Below are 19,843 nucleotides of genomic sequence, written 5' to 3'. Positions count from 1 at the left end.
AGGGAACACAAAAAAAATGTAAAGGGTGCTTTCAAGAAGCTTACAATCAAGCTGGGAAAGTAACATTCATATACAGCCAAGTGCGTCTCACATCCAAGTTAAGCTGTCATAGGTAAGATTCTGAGAGCTAAGGAGCATTAAGAAAAGGTGATCTAGAAATGCAAGCCACAGATAAGAAAACCATGGATGTGTCCATGAAATTTCAAAAAACAGATGGAAAGATTGAGAAGGAAAAGGTCAACGGATTTGCAAACCAGGTGATCCACCTGAAAGAGCGAGCAATCATGGTGGGAAGACTCCAGTAGAGGCAAGGAGGTGGTACTTCAAGTCAAAGGCAGTTACTTTTAAAGAAACAATTTAAAAGCACAGCTGTGCCTAAAAACTGAAATAGACATTTGGAGGTGTCAAGCAATAAGCTTCCCAAGGAAATTCTGAGATTGCAGCTAATCCGCTAAGTTTAAAATACCCGTACCCTGAAAAGTCACCGAGGTCAGTGCTTTGGCTGCCACCAGAAGTTGCTGGTTCGTGTAACGTCATCAGTAACTCCACAACAATCTCTGGTAAATTACTGAGGAATAAGTGATCAATCTGTAAGGATACAAAATTAAAATAATGTTTAAGTTCTTATGTCTGTGAGCTTTAACACGGCTCAAGGGGCTAATGTTACGGCATCATTTCCAAAATTAATCAGTGACTGTAAAAGGAAATAGATGATGAAAGACCTAAGATCTGCCAAGACATACGGCTAACTCCACTTTTTTCTGCTATGCAACCGACTTGTAGCCTGGGGGAGAGTAAGGAAATCTAACCAAACAAGACTCCCTTAATCTGACTCTAGTTTCATTTTAAAGAATCATTTTAACTAAGGCTTCAGCTGTAGCACTGAATTCCTCAACCTAGTAATTTTCCTGCCAACCAAATTCCCCACTGATCTACATGGCTTCTCAGTCTGCATTTTACTCTTGACTCACTTGGGAGATCTCTCTCATTTAACAATACTTGTAAGAATTCCCAGTGACTGGCAATAAGCATTTCTCTGTTCCCTGCAGAACTTTCTGCCAGATTTCTACTTGGCTGATGTGCCAAATTCTGAGCCTAGCTGGCCCCCACATCCCCTGTCATCATCAGTCAACTAAAATCCTCCCAGACAGGAGCAGGTTCTCCATCGATCTACCTCCTGTTACGGCGGCCTCCCAGAGAGAGGCACACATTCTCTAATTATACAGAATGGGCCTGCTGCGTTACGTATACCCCAGCCAAGTGAAGGACGGTCATGAAGTTGTGAAGGAGGATTCATTAGCTCTCCAAGTTAGGAATTACAAGGGCACCAAACTTAAAGGCAAATAAACGGCTGATTTACTTGGTGTGCAAGGAGGTTTGAAAACACACTTCCTCATAACAGAAGCATTTTAAAATGTGACAAAAAGGAAGCCAAACATAAAGGTGCTAGCCTTTCCCTCAGGCTTACACATCCGTCATTCAGGTCACCACTTCCAAGGTTTCAACCCTCTTAAAACACCAGCTCATTTCAAAGTATATATGGGACAAGGAAGGACAAATTGGCCCCATCTGATTAATAACAAAGGAAAAACTCATGAATTCCCTTACACAAAAAATGACCAGCGGCTTCACTAGTTTCCTATTATTCTGTAATAAGCCCGATCTGTACTGTTTAGCTGAGGGACATACAAACTGTTCAGATGTCTAGGTACAAGTAAACAATGTTGCAACTGTTAATATTTTTGGCTTTCCACAAGTGACAGTTTTAAGAGGCTTAGAGACTAATAATAATAGCTGCACCAACCCTTACTCACTGAAAAAAGAATCAACAAGATGGATTCAGAGAAAGTGTGTATTAGAGAATCAAAGAAAAACTTAACTTGTGACAACTTAATGCTAACTGGAATTGAAACTAATAAAAATTCATGTCTTTAACCAAGAAGATAAGAAATTATCATTTAAGTTTGCCTCTCTTCATTCTCAAGACTAATGTTTCAATCAGGCCTCAGTGTAATTATGTTCTCCTCCTAGACTTACTCTGACTCTGAAAATTGCTATCTTTTGGTTTGAATAATTTTAAAAAGTAGTAAGATTAGGTCTGCTTAGAAGTCTAAGCAGGAAGATGGGCTGGGAGGGGATAAAAGCAGCGTCTTTCATAAATTCCATAACCTCTGGAGCTCTAACATCCAGTTCCAAGTAACTTTTGAGAAGGGAGCTCCTTGTTTGCCTCCAGACTGACTGAGAAGCAGCTCTGACCGGCAGTGGTCCCTCTAAGCAGCTGGGAAATTCGTTCCGTTTGCTGGCTCCATATAGGTCAGGGGGCAAACAAAAAAAAGTCTTTTGAAGTTTATCTAACTGTAATTTTAACATTAGCCAACTTTGCTTAGTCATCCCTTACTTACAAAACAAAACAAAAAAGTTGAGAGTTGCCAATCCTCTTTGACCTTAAACAAAGTTTATATGTGTGTTTTTAATGTAATCTCCCTCAAGTTATTTTGGATGTATGTAAGTTATATTACAAACAGAAGCTGTTAGATCCTTTTTTACTTGACTCCATCTTTTCTCAAATTATGAGTATTCACTACATACTAAGTAGCAGGGGTACAAAGCAGAAAAAAAAAAAAAACAGCAGAAAGTCTGTCCGAGTACTCACAGCAGAGAAGATAAACCATATTCTTAAGTAACTTACATTACACGTTAAAAGGTGGTAAGTGTCATGGAAAAAACAAAGAGCAGAACATGGGAGTCTGGGATCATACTTCTCCCTGAACAGTAAAGAGCTCAATGGGACTGAAGAGAAAGTGAGGAACACTTTGTATACACTGCCCAGTAGTGCATGGATTGAACACCCAGCTTGCATTCAGGTATTACTGCCAATAAAAATAAATTTTAAAAATGAAAAAGCAATAAATTTCAAAGTTTTTAAAAATTTTCCTCATTAAAAACATTTCATTTATAAAAGCCACTCAAAAGAAGAGACCACTGTAATAACAACAATAAAAAAATTCACGGATTGCCTACACCAGACAGGACAGTGATGACTACATATTAAATTTTACTACATAAATGATGACTGGTCTTAAAACTTTAAAGTCCCATCTCAGGGGGCACCTGGGTAGCTCAGTTAGGTGTCCGACTTCGGCTCAGGTCACAACCTCACAGTTTGTGGGTTCAAGCCCCAAGTCAGGCTCTGTGCTGACAGCTCGGAGCCTGGAGCCTGCTTCGGATTCTGTGTCTCCCTCCCTCTCTCTGCCCCTCCCCCACTCGCAGAGTGCTCTGTCTCTGTCTCTCAAAAATGTATAAACATTAAAAAGAAAGTCTTTAAGTTACATCTCAGACCAATTAGGGGCTCAAGAGGGGTGTCTGGCTGGCTCAGTTGGTAGAGCGTGAGACCCCTGATCTCAGGATTGTGAGTTCGAGCCCCACATTCGGCCTAGAGCTAGTAGGTAAAAGTGAAGTCATACCTGTTTTCCTAGTAAGTTTTCATCTTTGAGTGTGTCGTAGACTTTGGTAGCAGTCTCTCTCTGCTGTGCTGTCTCACTTTCTCCTGTACCCTCATAGGCAAAGTAAGGAAGAATATTTACAAGAATCTTTGGAAAACAGTGTGTTAGAAGAGTTTTCCAATCCTCTTGAATCTGATTAGCAATGGACTTCACCTCATCAAAACGACTTCTAATCACCAGATGTGGGATCAAAACCTTGTAACAAGATCTAAAAATGTAAAAATTTCAAGTACATGTTATATATAACTTCTCAAAGTCAAATTTTACAATACAGCCCTTAAAATAATGAAACGGGCATTAGAACATCACTTTGTCTAAATCACTAAACATTCTTACTCTAAATTTATAAATGCAGAGATGAAGTTAAATAAATTTTAAATAATCACATAAGAAAACAGAGATCTTAGAATACGTCAACCTAATTCTATGATCAAAAAAAGTGGGAAATGAATTTCTCTCTTCTACATAATCAATTTATGCAAAATTATTTCATTTATGTAGAATGAAATGTGAAAGAAATGTATGAATTCAAACTATTTTTCTGAAGTTTACTTGTTTATTTTGAGAGAGAGAGAGCACACACACAAGCAGGGGAGGGGTCAAAGAGAGAGGAGAAGAGAGAGAATCTGAAGCAGGCTTCACACTGTCAGCACAAGCCTGATGTGGGACTAGATTTCACAAATGGTGAGATCATGACCTGAGCTGAAATCAAGAGCTGGACGCTTAACCAACTGAGCCACCCAGGTGCCCGGTGAATTCAAACTATGAATGTAAATACTGTTATCGCCAAAATGAAACAACAAGGATCACTGAATAATGCACTGCTTTCCCATCATCCTGAGACCAAAACATTATTCTCTAGATGATTCTTCAGTTGTTCCAAATCTATTTTCAAAATTTTCTTCTCAAGAGTTAGGATTTAGCAAAATAAGTATTTTTACATTACACTTTAAATCTAATAAAAATAATGACAAAATGGTCCACAGCCAAGGAACAGAAAGGAAGAACAACGCAGAAATAACAGCCACTAGTAATTTCTCTTTGGTTTGTCATAGGGAAGAATACCAAACATTAAAGCTAAAAGAGGGGCGCCTGGATGGCTTAGTTGGTTAAGCGTCCAACTTCAGCTCAGGTCATGATCTCACGGTCTGTGAGTTCGAACCCCATGTCGGGCTCTGTGCTGACAGCTCAGAGCCTGGAGCCTGCTTTGGATTGTGTCTCCTTCTCTCTCTACCCCTCCCTCACTCGTGCTCTGTCTCTGTCTCTCAAATATAAATAAATGTAAAAATAAAAAAAATTCAAAAAAAAATTTAAAGCTGAAAGAGTCCTTAGAGACTGATGTTACTTCCTTACTGTACAGATTGAAAAACCAAGGCCAAGTGGGTATTTTCATGGCTTGCCTAAAGTTACACAGCTAGTTACTGGCACAGCTAGGACCAGACCCTAAATCCAGTGATTCCCTTCAGTATACTCTAATTAAAACAAGCAGCCCTGTCTCTCCTACTATACAGCCCCCAAGCTCCGGATGTGTGTGCGTGTGTGCGTGTGTGTGTGCGCGCAAGTACATGTGTATGTGCATGTGTGTATGCGCGTGTGTCAGGTGGGGGTGGGGGGCTCCCAAATATTACCCTCTAATTTTAGTATATGTGCTGCTGAAGCGAGCACTACCCTCTAATTTTAAAATGAACATATTTCACGTGTGTGTACACCTACCTATAGAAATCCTCAACATTTGTGTAGTTTAATAAAATAAAAGGAAAAGAACATAAGCTGTGTTCAGTATCTTGAAGATTCAGCCATTCCAAAACCAGATAATCCAAATGAGAAGCCATGAAGTCTTCTAAATGTCTGTACCCAAAAGTTTCAGAAACTTTCTCTAAAACCTGCACAAATCAGAAAGAAGTCAATGCTTTAAGAAACCAATGAAATAATATATCTAGATCTAAATCCTTCATTATTTATTTACAGTATAACCTTGACACGTTCATTCAACTATTCTATACCTTGGCTTCCTCATCTATGAGATGGAGATAATAAAAGTACTTATATTTCAGAGACACTAAACAAGAAAAATGTATTTAATATAATTAGCACATTGCCTGGCACATAGCGACCACTCAGTAAATGTTAAAAGGTTAACTGGTCTAAGATTGATTACCCACAGGCTGGCCTACTTTAAGGGTCCATGGAGACCATGCTGGTAGAATCCTGAATGGTCTGTCAGGCCACAGGTCTATCACTGGTTCATCACATGAACATCTATGATGGAAAGGCGTGGAACTTTCCAAACCATGGAGGTGAGGTGGTGGAACAGGGCAGAGGCAAACATTCAACAACAATGTGCTGATGTGATTGCACAAATGGACTCTAGTGTTCCTTTCCCAGTCTTGCAACTTTAAAAGTGTCACAGCTCTATGACTTGCCTTCTAGCCCTGCTAGATCCCAAGGTCGTGACCCAGAACTCCCAGACAAAACACCTGCTACTGCTCTTTTCTCTATGGGTCTCCCTCAATAAAAGCAATTGCAGAGGGCCTGGTCTGCCTGATGAAAGGTCACTGATCCCTATCAGTTCAATGAACACCCCGTGACACGCTGGAGGTAAAAAAATAAATGATACCGCATACAAATAAACATACACTAAAGAGTTACTACTTTCCAATATTCCGGATCTAAAAAATAAAACGGTCTCCAAGAGGCACTTTAAAATAAGTTTACACTTTTTAAATTATTTAAAAGTTACCCAAGAAAGATAATAAAAAGTATTCATCCACATGTACCTTTTTAATGAGGTGAGGTTCTAATCCACTCTCTTTCATAGCCTTGCACAGGGCAAATAAAGCCTGTTTCTCACAGACGGGGCTGCAGCATAAAATCACAGCCACCGTCATCAGCAGGACAGATTTTCTGTTATAAACCTCATCTACGAGTTCAGTGTTCTCAGCTCTGTGGGCCTGCAACGGAATTTTAAAAACAATGATGTCATATGAGTACACAAACATTACAAATAAACCAATCAGGCTAAAATCAATGTTCACCATTATAACGTCTAAGCAGCCAGTGAGCAATTTTATTTTTTTATTTTTATTTAAAAAAAAAAATTTTTTAACATTTATTTATTTTTGAGACAGAGGACAGAGCACGAACAGGGGAGGGTCAGAGAGAGGGAGACACAGAATCTGAAACAGGCTCCAGGCTCTGAGCTGTCAGCACAGAGCCCGACTGGGGCTCGAACTCACGGACCGAAATCATGACCTGAGCCAAAGTCGGCCGCTTAACTGACTGAGCCACCCAGGCCCCCGCCAGTGAGCAATTTTAAACCCTAGAGTGATGGAGCCAAGAGCAGAGATATGAGAAAATATCAAAGTTCCCAGAGTGCAAAAACTGTTTCTGATAATATCTTAGGGAAAGAATTCACAAACATTTCAGTGAGGTATAAAGCAATTTAAAGAAAAACAAGAAAGAAATTGCAACAAGGGCAACCTGATGGTCACCAGAGAGGCAAGCAGAGGGGTGGGGGGGGAGGGTAAACAGGTGATGGGGATGAAGGGTGCTCTTGTGATGAGCATAGGTGATGTAAGGAAATGCTGAATCACCACATTGTACACCTGAAGCTAGTAAAACACTGTAGGCTAACTGACTAGAATTAAAACAAAAACTTAAATTAAAAAAAAAAAAACCAAGTAGGGGAGAATAATTAAAAGCTCCTTTTCAATTACAAAGTATACATCCTGAGATGTTTTTATTATCATAACTTCATAGATAGCACTTTATACTGCAAAACATACAGTCACGTGTACTGTCAAAAGTAAAAATGGGGGCACCCGAGTAGCTCAGTTGGTTAAGCGTCCAACTCTTGATTTTAGCTCAGGTCATGATCTCGCAGTCGTGATCTCAAGCCCCACTACAGGCTCTGCACTGGGCAGGGAGCCTGCTTGAGATTCTCTCTCTCTCCCTCTGCCCCTGTCCCACTTGCATGCGTGCATGGGCATGTGTGCTCTTTCTCTCTCTCAAAAAAAAAAAAAAGGTAAAAATAAAATCATGCAACTAGACAGAATGACACATGCTTCTAGTTTAATGACCCATCATTATAATATCCCAACAGATGTGAACATTTTTTGACTAGCTATAGTTGATAAAAGCTTCTCGGGCACCTGGCTGGTTCAGTAGGTGGAGCATGAGATTCTTGATCTCAGACTTGTGAGTTTGAGCCCCACAATCGGTGAAGAGATTACTTAAAAATAAAATCATAAATGGGGCGCCTGGGTGGCTCAGCTGCTTAAGCATCTGACTTTGGCTCTGGTCATGATCTCATGGTTCGCGACTTCAAGCCCTGGGTCAAGCTCTGTGCTGACAGCTCAGAGCCTAGAGCCTGCTTCAGATTCTGTGTCTCCCCCTCTGTCTGTCCCTCCCCCACTCACACTCTGTCTCTTTCTCTGTCAAAAATAAATAAACATTAAAAAAAATTAAAAAATAAAATCTTAAAAGAAAAGTTTATCTTCACATTTAGAAACTCTCCTACCCATTGATCCTACTTCTGGTTTTTTGGAACAAGGAAAAGAAAGAGCCTTTACTAAATGGCCATCATTGACATGTTTGAAAATAGCTATGAGGTTCCCACTAAGTCAGCTCCTTCACCAACTCCTTAGGAGAGACAGGATCTACAGACTAGTTTAACATCCTAGTTAAAAATCTACTTCTACTCAGAACCCAACCCAAAATACAAGCTGCCTTCTATAATGTATAGATGAGTCCAGATTCTTTTTATCAGCTTGTTTGTGACAGTAAGCTTCTATTAATGACATCTAAGGCAGAATTTGTTTCTTTTGATAACTATTGCAATGGGATTCATACAGTGCTCTCAAGAGTAAAACTTGTTAGGACTTGTTACAAATGAATTTCTATCAAGTCAGTATTTTCCCTTTTTGCTTAAGACAGGCTAATTTTAAAATGTACCATATACATCTCTATTAAATCTTATATAATTCACATTCATTTTTCCAATCTATTGAAACTTTTTTTGAAATTCACATTCTTTCACCCAACTGTCCAAAAACTGTCCTTTTGTGTTATCACCGACTAGATAGTATTTGATTAACCACCTCATATACTTTTCACAAACATATCAAGGCATAAATAAGTGAATAAATTCTAACAGTCAGATAATTTTGCCATTTAAGAAAAACATTATTCTACAAAGAAATATAAGAATCATAAGGCTCCCTAAAGAACACCAACATAAGTTGATCTCCCCTATCAGAACATGGTTTTCAATCCATTTCTTCCTACCATCACCTTTCTCCAAATTGGTTTTTAACCAGATCTTACAAGAAATATTTTAAGAAGACAGAAATCACATCAAGCAACTTTTCCGAACACAATGGTATAAATCAATTTAAAAATCCTGACAAAACCACAAATGCACATGGTCTAAACAACATGCTACTGAACACCCAGTGGGTAAATGAAGAAATCAAAGAGGAAATAAAAATATACATGGAAACAAATGAAAATGAAAACACAATGATCCAATATATTTGGGATGTAGCAAAAGCAGTTCTAAGAGGGAAGTTTATAGCAATACCTCAAGAAACAACGAAACTCTCAAGAAAACAACCTAACTTTACACCTAACAGAACTAGAAAAAGAAAAAGCAAAGGCCAAAGCTGGTGGAAGGAAGGGAATAAAGATTAGAAAGGAAATAAAGAAAAGAGACAACAACAACAAAAACAAAAGATCAAGGAAGCCAAGGGCTGGTTCTTTGAAAAGATCAACAAAATTGATAATCCTTTAACCAGATTCATCAAGAAAAAAGAGAGGACTCAAATAAAATCGCAACTGATACCACAAAAATACAAAGCAACTGATACCACAAAAATACAAAGAATAAGAGAATACTATGAAACATTATATGCCAACAAACTGGACAATCAAGAACAGATGGGTGAATTTCTAGACACATAAAGTTCCAAAACTAAATCAGGAAGAAATAGAAAATTTGAATAGATTACTAGTAAAGAAATTGAATTGGTAATCAAAAATCTCCCAACAAACACATCCAAAACCAGATGGCTTCACAGGTGAATTCTACCAGACATTTAAAGAAGAGATAATATTTATTCTTCTCAAACTACTCCAAAAATGAGAAGAGAAAGGAAAACTTCCAAATTTGTTCTATAAGGCCCTGATACCAAAACCAGGCAGACAGACAAAAAAGAGAACTAGGGGCCAATATCCCTGATGAATGCAGATGCAAAAATCCCCAACAAAATAATACCAAACTTCGGGGCGCCTGGGTGGCGCAGTCGGTTAAGCGTCCGACTTCAGCCAGGTCACGATCTCGCGGTCTGCGAGTTCGAGCCCCGCGTCGGGCTCTGGGCTGATGGCTCAGAGCCTGGAGCCTGTTTCCGATTCTGTGTCTCCCTCTCTCTCTGCCCCTCCCCCGTTCATGCTCTGTCTCTCTCTGTCCCAAAAATAAATAAACTTTGAAAAAAAAAAATTTTAAAAATAATACCAAACTAAATTCAACAATACATCAAAAAGACCATTTGCTGCAGTCAAGGGTATTTATTTCAGGGATGCAAGGAAGGTTCAATATTCACAAGTCAATCAATGTGATACATCATATTAACAAGAGGAAAAATAAAAACCATATGATCCCCTCAATAGATAAAAAAAAATTTAACAAACTACAACATCTTTCATGATAAACACTCTCCGAACAAAGAGGGTTTAGGGGAAACAAAGCTCAACATGATAAAAGCCATATGTGAAAAACCCGCAGCTAACATTATACTCAATGGTGAAAAACTAAAAGCATTTACTCTAAGAGCAGGCACAAATAAAAGGTGTCCACTCTCACCATTTTTATTCAACACAATACTGGAAGCCCTAACTACAGCAACCAGACATGAAATAAAAGGCATCTAAATTGGTAAGGAAGAAGTGAAACTGCCACTATTTGCAGATGAAATGATACTACACATAGAAAACCCCACGGAGCGCCTGGGTGGCTCAGTCAGTTAAGCGTCTGACTCTTGATCTCAGCTCGGGTCATGATCTTGTGGTTTGTGGGTTCAAGCCCCACATCGGGCTCTGCGCTGACAGTGCAGATCCTGCTTGGGGTTCTGTCTCTCCTTCTCTCTGCCCCTCCCCTGCTTGTGTTCTCTCAAAATAAATCAACTAAAAAAAAAAAGAAAACCCTAAAGCTCCATCAAAAAACCATTAGAACTCATAAATGAATTCAGTATGCTGTTGCAGGATACAAAATTAATACACAGAAATCTGTCGCAGTTTTTTATACACTAGTAACGAAGTAGCAGAAAGAGAAACTAAGAAAACAATGCCATTTACAATTATACCAAAAAGAATAAAATACCTAGGAGTATATTTAACCAAGGAGGTAAAAGACCTATACTCTGAAAAAATAAGATATTAATGAAAGAAACTGAAAATGACACAGAAAAATGGAAATATATGTCATGGTCTCCTATTGGAAGAATTAGTATTATCAAAATGTCCATACTACTCAAAACAATCTACAGATTCAATGCAATCCCTATCAAAATACCAACAGTATTTTTCACAGAACTGGAACAAATAATCTTATAAAGCTTGTATGGGACCAGAAAAGACTCTGAATAGCCAAAACAGTCTTGAAAAAGAACAAAACCAGAGATATCACAATCACAGTAATCAAAGCAGTATGGTACTGGCATAAAAAAAGATACACAATCAATGTAACATGAGAGAGAGGCTAGAAATAAACCTACACTTACATGGTGAGTCTATGACATAGGAGGCAAGAATATACAATGCGAAACAAACAGTATCTTCAATAAAATGGTGCTGGGAAAACGGGACAGCTACATGCCAATAATAAAACTGGGCCACTAACTCCATACACAAAAATAAACTCAAAATGGATGAAAAGTCTAAATGTGACACCTGAAACCACAAAATTCCTAAAAGAAAACATAGGCAGTATTCTCTTGGACACTGACCTTAGCAAGTTTTCTGTGTATCAATTCAGGCAAAGAAAACTAAAGCAAAAATAAACTATTGGGAGAACACCGAAATAAATATGTTTTGCCCACCAAAGGAAACCATCAACAAAACGGAAAGGAAAGAGATATTTGTAAGTGATATATCTGATAAGGAATTAACATCCAAAATATATAAAGAACTTCTACAATTTAACACCTAAAGAAAAATTTGATTAAAAGATGAGCAGAGTACCTAAACAGACATTTTTCCAAAGAAGACATCGAGATGGCCAACAGACACATGAAAAGATGCTCAACATCATTCATCATGGAAATACAAACCAAAACCACAATGAGCTATTACCTCACACCTGTCAGAATGGTTGCTATCAAGAAAATCAGAAATAACAAGTGTTAGTGAGGATGTGGAGAAAAGGAACCCTGTGCACTGTTGGTGGGAATATAAAATGGTGAAGCCAATGTGGAAAACAGTATAAGGTTCTTTAAAAAATTAAAAATAGGAGGGGCGCCTGGGTGGCGCAGTCGGTTAAGCGTCCGACTTCAGCCAGGTCACGATCTCGCGGTCCATGAGTTTGAGCCCCGCGTTGGGCTCTGGGCTGATGGCTCGGAGCCTGGAGCCTGCTTCCGATTCTGTGTCTCCCTCTCTCTCTGCCCCTCCCCCGTTCATGCTCTGTCTCTCTCTGTCCCAAAAATAAATAAATGTTAAAAAAAAAAAAAAATTAAAAATAGGAATCCCTTATGATCCAATAATTTCACTACTGGGTACTCACTCAAAGAAACAAAAACACCAATTTAAAAGATATATGCAGGGGCGCCTGGGTGGCTCAGTCGGTTGAGCACCAACTTCAGCTCAGGTCACGATCTCACGGTCCGTGAGTTCGAGCCCCGCGTCGGGCTCTGTGCTGACAGCTCGGAGCCTGGAGCCTGTTTCGGATTCTGTGTCTCCCTCTCTCTGACCCTCTCCCATTCATGCTCTGTCTCTCTCTGTCTCAAAAATAAATAAACATTAAAAAAAAATTAAAAAAACAAAAAAAAGATATATGCACCCCTATGCATTATTCACAATATCCAAGTGATGGAAGTAACCCAAGTGTCCACTGACAAATGAATGGATAAAGAATATATGGAGGATGAGTGCGCAGGTGGGTGCAACAGAATATGACTCAGCCACAAAAAAGAATGAGATCTTGACTTCTGCAACAATGTGGATGGACACAGATGGTATTATGCTAAGTGAAATAAACCAAAGAAACACAAACACCATAGGATTTCACTTCAAGTGAACAAAAAAAAATCAGACTTTTAAATACAGAGAAGTGGTGATTATCAGAGGGGAGGTGGGTGGAGGAACGGGTGAAAGAGAGAATGGAGATTAAGAGGTACAAACTTCCATCTATAAAATAAGTCACAGGGATGAAAAATACAGCACAGGGAATATACTCAATAATAATGTAACAATGCTGTATGGTGACTACGTTTATAGTATGGTGACTACGTCTATCGTAAGCACTGGGTAATGTACAGAATTGTGAAATTATCATGTTATACACGTGAAACTAATGTAACATTGTACGTTAACGATACTTCAACTTAAAAAAAATTTTTTTTTAAGTTTATTTTTATTTATTTTGAGAGAGACAGACACAGCGTGAGTGGGGGAGGGGCAGAAAGAGAGAGAGACAGAGACAGAGAGAAAGAGAGAGGGTATCCTAAGCAGGCTCCACACTGTCCACGCAGAGCCTGATGCGGTACTCAAACTCACGAACCATGAGATCATGACCTGAGCCGAAACCGAGTCAGACACTTAACTGAGCCAACCAGGCACCCCTCAATTAAAATTTTAATGAAAAAGGAAGCCATTTACACTCAATAAATTTTGTTCTTCCCACAAAAATAGTACATCTAAGTTGAATCAAAAGAAATTTCCATTATTGGACCAAGTCTAACCTATAATAAGGTAATTTCAATTAACTCATACAGTTGTTTTAGTAAACCAGCGGATGTCGTCTTAGACCACACTTGGTAAAGTAGTATATACCATATTTATAAGAAGTGTATGATACTAGCAAGTATTAAAATTACTACTTCTCTCATTCCTTCCTGAGCTTTCGAGTATGCATTTTCAAAAGCTGTTTGCTGAAGCTTCAAAGGAAGTGCTTTCAATAATGTGGAAGAACCTCTGTTCTTCATATCCTGGAATAATCTTAAAAAAAAAAAAAAAAAAAAAAGTAAAAAGCGAAATAATTTACCTTAAATACAACTTTCCAAAGTATATTATCAGACACAAATAAATCACTATGTGACACACACTAACATACTGGGTCTTGTTTCAAAAAACTAATGAAATCTGAGCCCATTTAAGCAGCTTATATTTTAGGTAGATGTGTGAGAACATAACATTTCAAGCGTTCAAGAATGCTGAACAACCTGACAAAAACATGCAGTCCTAAAAAATTACAGTTGCTCCTTTAAGTACTCAAACATAAAACAGGTCTACATGATAGAATCACTCCAATGCCTGACTGCATGTTCACCAGAATAAATATAATCGTAATTAGCACAAAATGAAATGTCCCAATCTTCATTTTATAAATGCATATAAAAGTCACAGTGACATCCAAACATTCAATACCTTCTGGAAGTGGTTAAGAGACACATCTTATTCAACTCAACCACTTACTAGCTGTATGGCACGGAGCAAGTTACTTTCTCTCACTGAGCCACACTTTTTACTCACAAAATGGAGAAAATAATAGTATCTAAGTGATAAAAGTGTCAGAATTAAGAGAAAACATAACTGCCAGGCCTACAGTATATGCCCAGTAAGTGCTACCTACTTTCAATATCACAACTAGTGACCCACGACTGTGCCAGATGAGACACTGCGATCTGCAGCATTCTAGACACGTCATGAATATAGGACCTATTACCTATTGATGGACTCTGCGGCCAACATGCTAACTTGATGATGATTATCAGCAAGAAAATGTGGAAAGACTTCGTTCACAGGAAACTCTTTGCCCATCACATTAAGAATAGCCCATTTTGAATAAGGATCAGCCTATGGGAAAAGAACTAAGGTTAAATATGAAATACTAAGACAAAAATTATCCACCAACAAACAGAAACAAAGGCTACTTTAAAAATTTCAATAGAGACCTTACTAATAATTGATGTGGAATAACTCACCTCGAGCAAAGTTTTAAGGCATTTTACTAGTGCCATTCTTACAGAGAATGTGCATTTCCCCTCCTTTGCTAAGTGCCTGAAATAAAGTAAGTGTTTCAAAGTCAAATAATTATTCCCCTAAAAGCTCAGTCAAAATATATCATTGAGTATCATACTTATTCTAGGTTTCTTCCGAAATTTCTTTTCATACTAAATTTAATTCTCATTCTGTAATTCTCATAGGCCAATATTCTCAGCTTCCAAAAAACTCTAAATAAAAAAAGTTAGTTTGAAAAGGAGTTCATTTTAATGTACCTTATTTGTTTTCTATGATCATGCCTCATCTGGGGGCTATCATACTTCAGCGAACCATGTAATTTATAAACTTGCTTTAAAAGGAAAACATTTGTAAAACTTGTTTTTATATCAAAGATTTCAAAACCACACTCTACACTGATTCAGAAATCCTTACAAATCAAGTGGGAGGAGGGCTCTAAAGATGTGCTCCTCTGTAAATATGGTAAAACTTGCCTCGTGTCACATCACACTGTGACTACATGCATACACTGGTGACAAGGCCAATGTGTTCACTGTTCTTCAAGCAATCGAGGAAGGAAACAGAAATTACATTCTGCTATTGTTAAAAGATGTATATACTCACATTCAAGGATTCGAACAAATCACTAATGCAGAAAGACAAAGTTAACAATTGCATCCAGAGTAGTAAAAGAAAGTTAAGAACGCCACAAAATACTCTGCACCTACCAGAACGCTCCGATCACTGTTAGAAACTGCCCTTGAGCATCCCTTGTGTTTTCAGCATCCATACTGCCTTGACACAGGTTCATCACTATATGAACGACGTGGTTTAAAACTGTTTTGCAAACATCCTGGTCACGGCGATACAAAGAACACACGTTGCTATAGTGGAAAAAATTTAACTTTGTAAGTACAGCACAACACACCAGTTAGTTTATAAATTTAAAGTGAACATAACACATGGTTTTAATTTCTTACGATAGTGGCTTTAGGAGTTCAACAACCTCTTCCATCGGCAAAGGATGTTCTTCTCCAGGAAGCTCCTTTAAGAGCACTAGATACTAAGACAGTTGAGAGGGTTAAATCATTTTTTTTCTATAGGTCATTTGCTTAAATAAGTATACATATGTAACCATAAATTCACACATTAATGCATGCACACGTGTGCACACACAAATACACACACAAGACCAGTGAATTTGTAAAAGAGGCAGTATAGTAACAAAAAGGGTCTGAAGTCAAACAGAGCTGGACTCAAATCCCAGCACTACAACCTATTACTTGCATGGTTAAAAAACGTGCCTTGTCATCGGGGCCTTGTACTCTCACCTGTAAAATGCGGACAGGGCACTTACATGGCCAGATTACTGAGGATTAAAGGAAATGAATATAAATGTCTAGCATGTTTTGTAGGAATTCAGTAAATAGATAGTTGTAATCACTGTTGGGGTTAAAAGCCTGCGCAAGAATCTGAAATGATTATTATGTTCCTATCCTCCAAAAATAATGCTTCGGGATAAGACTTCAATGGTTCAAAACTGTTCTATGGAATTTTGGACAACAGACATAGTGGTAGGCAGGGAAAAGGCAAATACACTGGCTTCTCTTCCTAAAGGCAACCTTGTAGGGTTCTCTATGGTACTGGGGATACCAAGGGCCACTCAGCAACTACCAGGTATAATAATGGCAGTTGTAACTAGGCAGCTGGTTTCCGAGAGCCGCCAAACAATTTTCTAGCTATAGTAAGAAATTCAAAGATACTTTTTCCTATCATCCATATGTAGAAAAATGTTTCTTCCGCCTTCTCAGATATTATAAAAGAAGATTAAATTGGACCATTTTAAATATTTGCTTTGAGAGTCACATGCACGATGTCACAGAGTATCGTGAACTGACTTTAAACACCAAAGCCTCAAGAAAAGCTCAGAGCCTTTCTCACTGGTCAGGGCTGGAGACCTGACTAGAGTGTTGGCCAGGGTCAAAACCAGGGGATCACACAAGGCTCAACTGCGCACATTTGCTGGGGTCAGAGGATCAACAAGCTTGTTCACAACAGCTGGAACATGACAAGGATTCCACAAGGATTCCAACTTCACAACCATAAGAGGTTCTAATTACAGAATCCCCTGGCATGTTTCCCAGGTCTGAGGAAACACGGGCATGTTTGCCAATTTTCTGGGACTAGGGACATGCCCATGGACTCACCCAGCATACTTGCTGGGCCAGAGGCTCTCCGTAAAAGTTCAGCAGTGCTGGGGCGAAGGAGATGACTTACATGGTCAGGAGCTAAGTAACATATAAGAATACTGAGTAACCAAGTAAATTGTATGGAAGTTAAACGGGAAGCCAGGTCCCTTACTGTTGGGAAAGGTAGCTAGAAATATGGACAGAGAAAACAACAAATCCTATGATGTTGGAGTGGAACTGAAGATATCTATTGGTAGGTGGACAGATTAATAGGGGTAGGGCAGGAGAGGGATTCCTTTCTTAATATTCTCAAAAAAACAACAACAAAAAAAAAAACAAAACAAAAACAAAACAAAAAAAAAACAAAAAAAACAAACTCCAAATCTGTATCTACTTATTAGGAAACATGAGACAAACCCAAAGTGAGGGTTTCTAAAGAACAAGTGGCTATATTTCCCTTCTTCTGATGCTTTTAGCCTAAAGCCAACAGAAGAAGGGAATAATAAAGATCAGAGAAGAAATAAACAATATAGAAACAAACAAACAAAAAACCCAGAACAGATCAATGAAACTAGGAGCTGGTTCTTTGAAAGAATTAATAAAACTGATAAACCCCTAGCTAGACTTACCAAAAAGAAAAAAGAAAGGACCCAAATAAATAAAATCACAAATGAAAGAGATTACGACGAACACCACAGAAATACAAACGATTATAAGAGAGTAATATGAAAAATGATATGTAACAATTTAGGCAATCTGGAAGAAACAGATAAACTCCTAGAAACATACAAACTACCAAAACTGAAACAGAAATAGAAAATTTGAACAGGCTCATAACCAGCAAAGAAATTGAATCAGTAATCAAAAATCTCTCAACAAACAAAAGTCCAGGGCCACATGGCTTCCCAGGTAAATTCTACCAAACATTTAAAGAACAGTTAATACATTTTCTTCTCAAAGTGTTCCAAAAAGTAGAAATGGGAGGAAACTTACAAACTCTTCTATAAGGCCAGTATTACCTTGATTCCAAAACCAAAGACTCCAATAAAAAAAAGAATTATAAACTAATATCCCTGATGAACATGGATGCAAAAATTCTCAACAAACTACTAGCAAATCCAATCTAATAAATAGTACATTAAAAGAATCATTCACCATGATCATGGTCCTGGGCTGCAAGGAGGGTCAGTATGGTCAAGACCAAGACAGGGATGTCCACTCTCACCACTGTTATTTAACATAAGACTGGAAGTATGAGTCTCAGCAATCAGACAACAAGAAAAACAAAGCATCCAAATAGGCAAAGAAGTCAAATGCTCATGATTTGTAGACAACATGATATTCCATGTAGAAAATCTAAAGACTCCACCAAAAAATGCTAGAATTGATACACAAATTCAGTGAAGTCACAGGATACAAAATTAATGCAGATATCTGTTGCAGTTCTGTCCACCAATAACGGAACAGCAGAAAGAGAAATCAAGGAATCGACCCATGTATAATTGTACCAAAAACCCTAAGATACTTAGGAATAAACCTACCAAAGAGGTAAAAGATCTGTAGTCCGAAAACTATAAAACACTGATGAAAGAAATTGAAGAAGACACAAAGAAACAGAAAAACATTCCAAGCTTATGGATTGGAAGAACAAACATCATTAAAAAGTCTATACTATTCAATGCAATCCATACATTTAATGCAATCCCTATCAAAATACAACCAGCATTTTTCACAGAGCTAGAACAAACAATCCTAAAATTGGTATGGAACTACCAACGACCCCAAATGGCCAAAGCAATCTTGAAAAAGAAAAACAAAACGGGAGTCATCACGATTCTGGATTTCAAGCTATACTACAAAGCTGTAGTCATCCAGGAAGTGTGGTACTGGCACAAAATCAGACACGTAAGTCAAAGGAACAGAAAAGAAAACCCAGAAATGGATCCACAATTATACGGTCAACTAATCTTCAAAAAAGCAGGAAATAATATTCAATGGAAAAAAGACAGTCTCTTCAGCAAATGTGTAGGGAAAATTGGACAGCAACATGAAGAATAAAACTGGACCACTTTCTTACACCGTACACAAAAAAATTCAAAATGGTTGAAGGACCTAAATGTAAGACACGAACATCAAAATCCTACAGGAGAACACAGGCAGCAACTTATTAGACACATCTCCAGAAGCAAAGGAAACAAAAACAAAAATGAACCACTGGGACTTCATCAAAATAAAGACCTTCTGCACAGTGAAGGAAACCATCAACAAAACTAAAGGGCAGCCTATGGAATGGAAGAAGGTATTTGTAAATGACATATCGGATAAAGGGTTAGTATCCAAAATCTACAGCAAACCTAGCAAACTCAACACACCCCCCCAAAAAATAATCCAGTTAAGAAATGGGCAGAAGATATGAATAGACACTTTTCCAAAGAAGACATCCAGATGGCTAAGAGACACATGAAAAGATGCTCAACATCACTCATCATCAGGGAAATACAAACTGAAACCACAATGAGATACCACCTGATACCTGTCAGAATGGCTAAAATTAACAACAGAGGAAACAACAGGTATTGGCTAGCATAAGGAGAAAGCAGAATCCTCTTACACTGTTGGTGGGAATGCAAACTGGTGGAGTCACTCTGGAAAACAGTATGGAGGTTCCTCAAAAAGTTAAGAACACAACTAACTACCCTATGACCTAACGGTTGCATTATTAGGTATTTACCTGAAGGATGTAAAAATACTGATTCGAGGGGCGCCTGGGTGACTCGGTTGAGCGTCTGACTCTTGATTTCGGCTCAGGTCATATCTCACGGTTCGTGGAGTGGAACCCTACACGGGGCTCCACACTAAGAGCGTGGAGCCTGCTTGGGACTCTCTCTCTCTCTCTCTCTCTCTCTCTCTCTCTCTCTCTGCCCCTGCCCCATTCATATTCTC

General features: G+C 38.3%; 1 protein-coding gene across 16 annotated transcripts in view; it reads right to left on the bottom strand.

Annotated features, from left to right (window-relative positions):
* The window catches only part of ATM (ATM serine/threonine kinase), a 132,239-nt gene that overhangs the window by 72,478 nt on the left and 39,918 nt on the right, over positions 1–19,843 (bottom strand). For 12 of the 16 annotated variants that reach the window (XR_007156155.1, XR_007156156.1, XR_007156157.1 and 9 more), the window contains 9 exons: positions 15,692–15,774; positions 15,440–15,595; positions 14,696–14,771; positions 14,437–14,567; positions 13,592–13,709; positions 6,281–6,454; positions 5,217–5,386; positions 3,465–3,711; positions 473–588 (listed from right to left, as the gene is read on the bottom strand). Coding sequence is in view for 11 of the 16 variants with exons in the window: in XM_047877193.1 (XP_047733149.1) it covers positions 473–588; positions 3,465–3,711; positions 5,217–5,386; positions 6,281–6,454; positions 13,592–13,709; positions 14,437–14,567; positions 14,696–14,771; positions 15,440–15,595; positions 15,692–15,774 (1,271 nt within the window). In the remaining 5 variants the exon portion in view is untranslated. Of the gene's footprint in view, positions 1–472; positions 589–3,464; positions 3,712–5,216; positions 5,387–6,280; positions 6,455–13,591; positions 13,710–14,436; positions 14,568–14,695; positions 14,772–15,439; positions 15,596–15,691; positions 15,775–19,843 lie in introns of those variants that run through there. The other 4 variants (XM_047877199.1, XR_007156159.1, XR_007156158.1 and 1 more) reach the window with 4 other exon arrangements.

The sequence above is a fragment of the Prionailurus viverrinus genome, chromosome D1, assembly GCF_022837055.1.
Source record: "Prionailurus viverrinus isolate Anna chromosome D1, UM_Priviv_1.0, whole genome shotgun sequence".
Classification (NCBI taxonomy): domain Eukaryota; kingdom Metazoa; phylum Chordata; class Mammalia; order Carnivora; family Felidae; genus Prionailurus; species Prionailurus viverrinus.
This window is presented reverse-complemented; position numbering and strand designations above follow the sequence as displayed.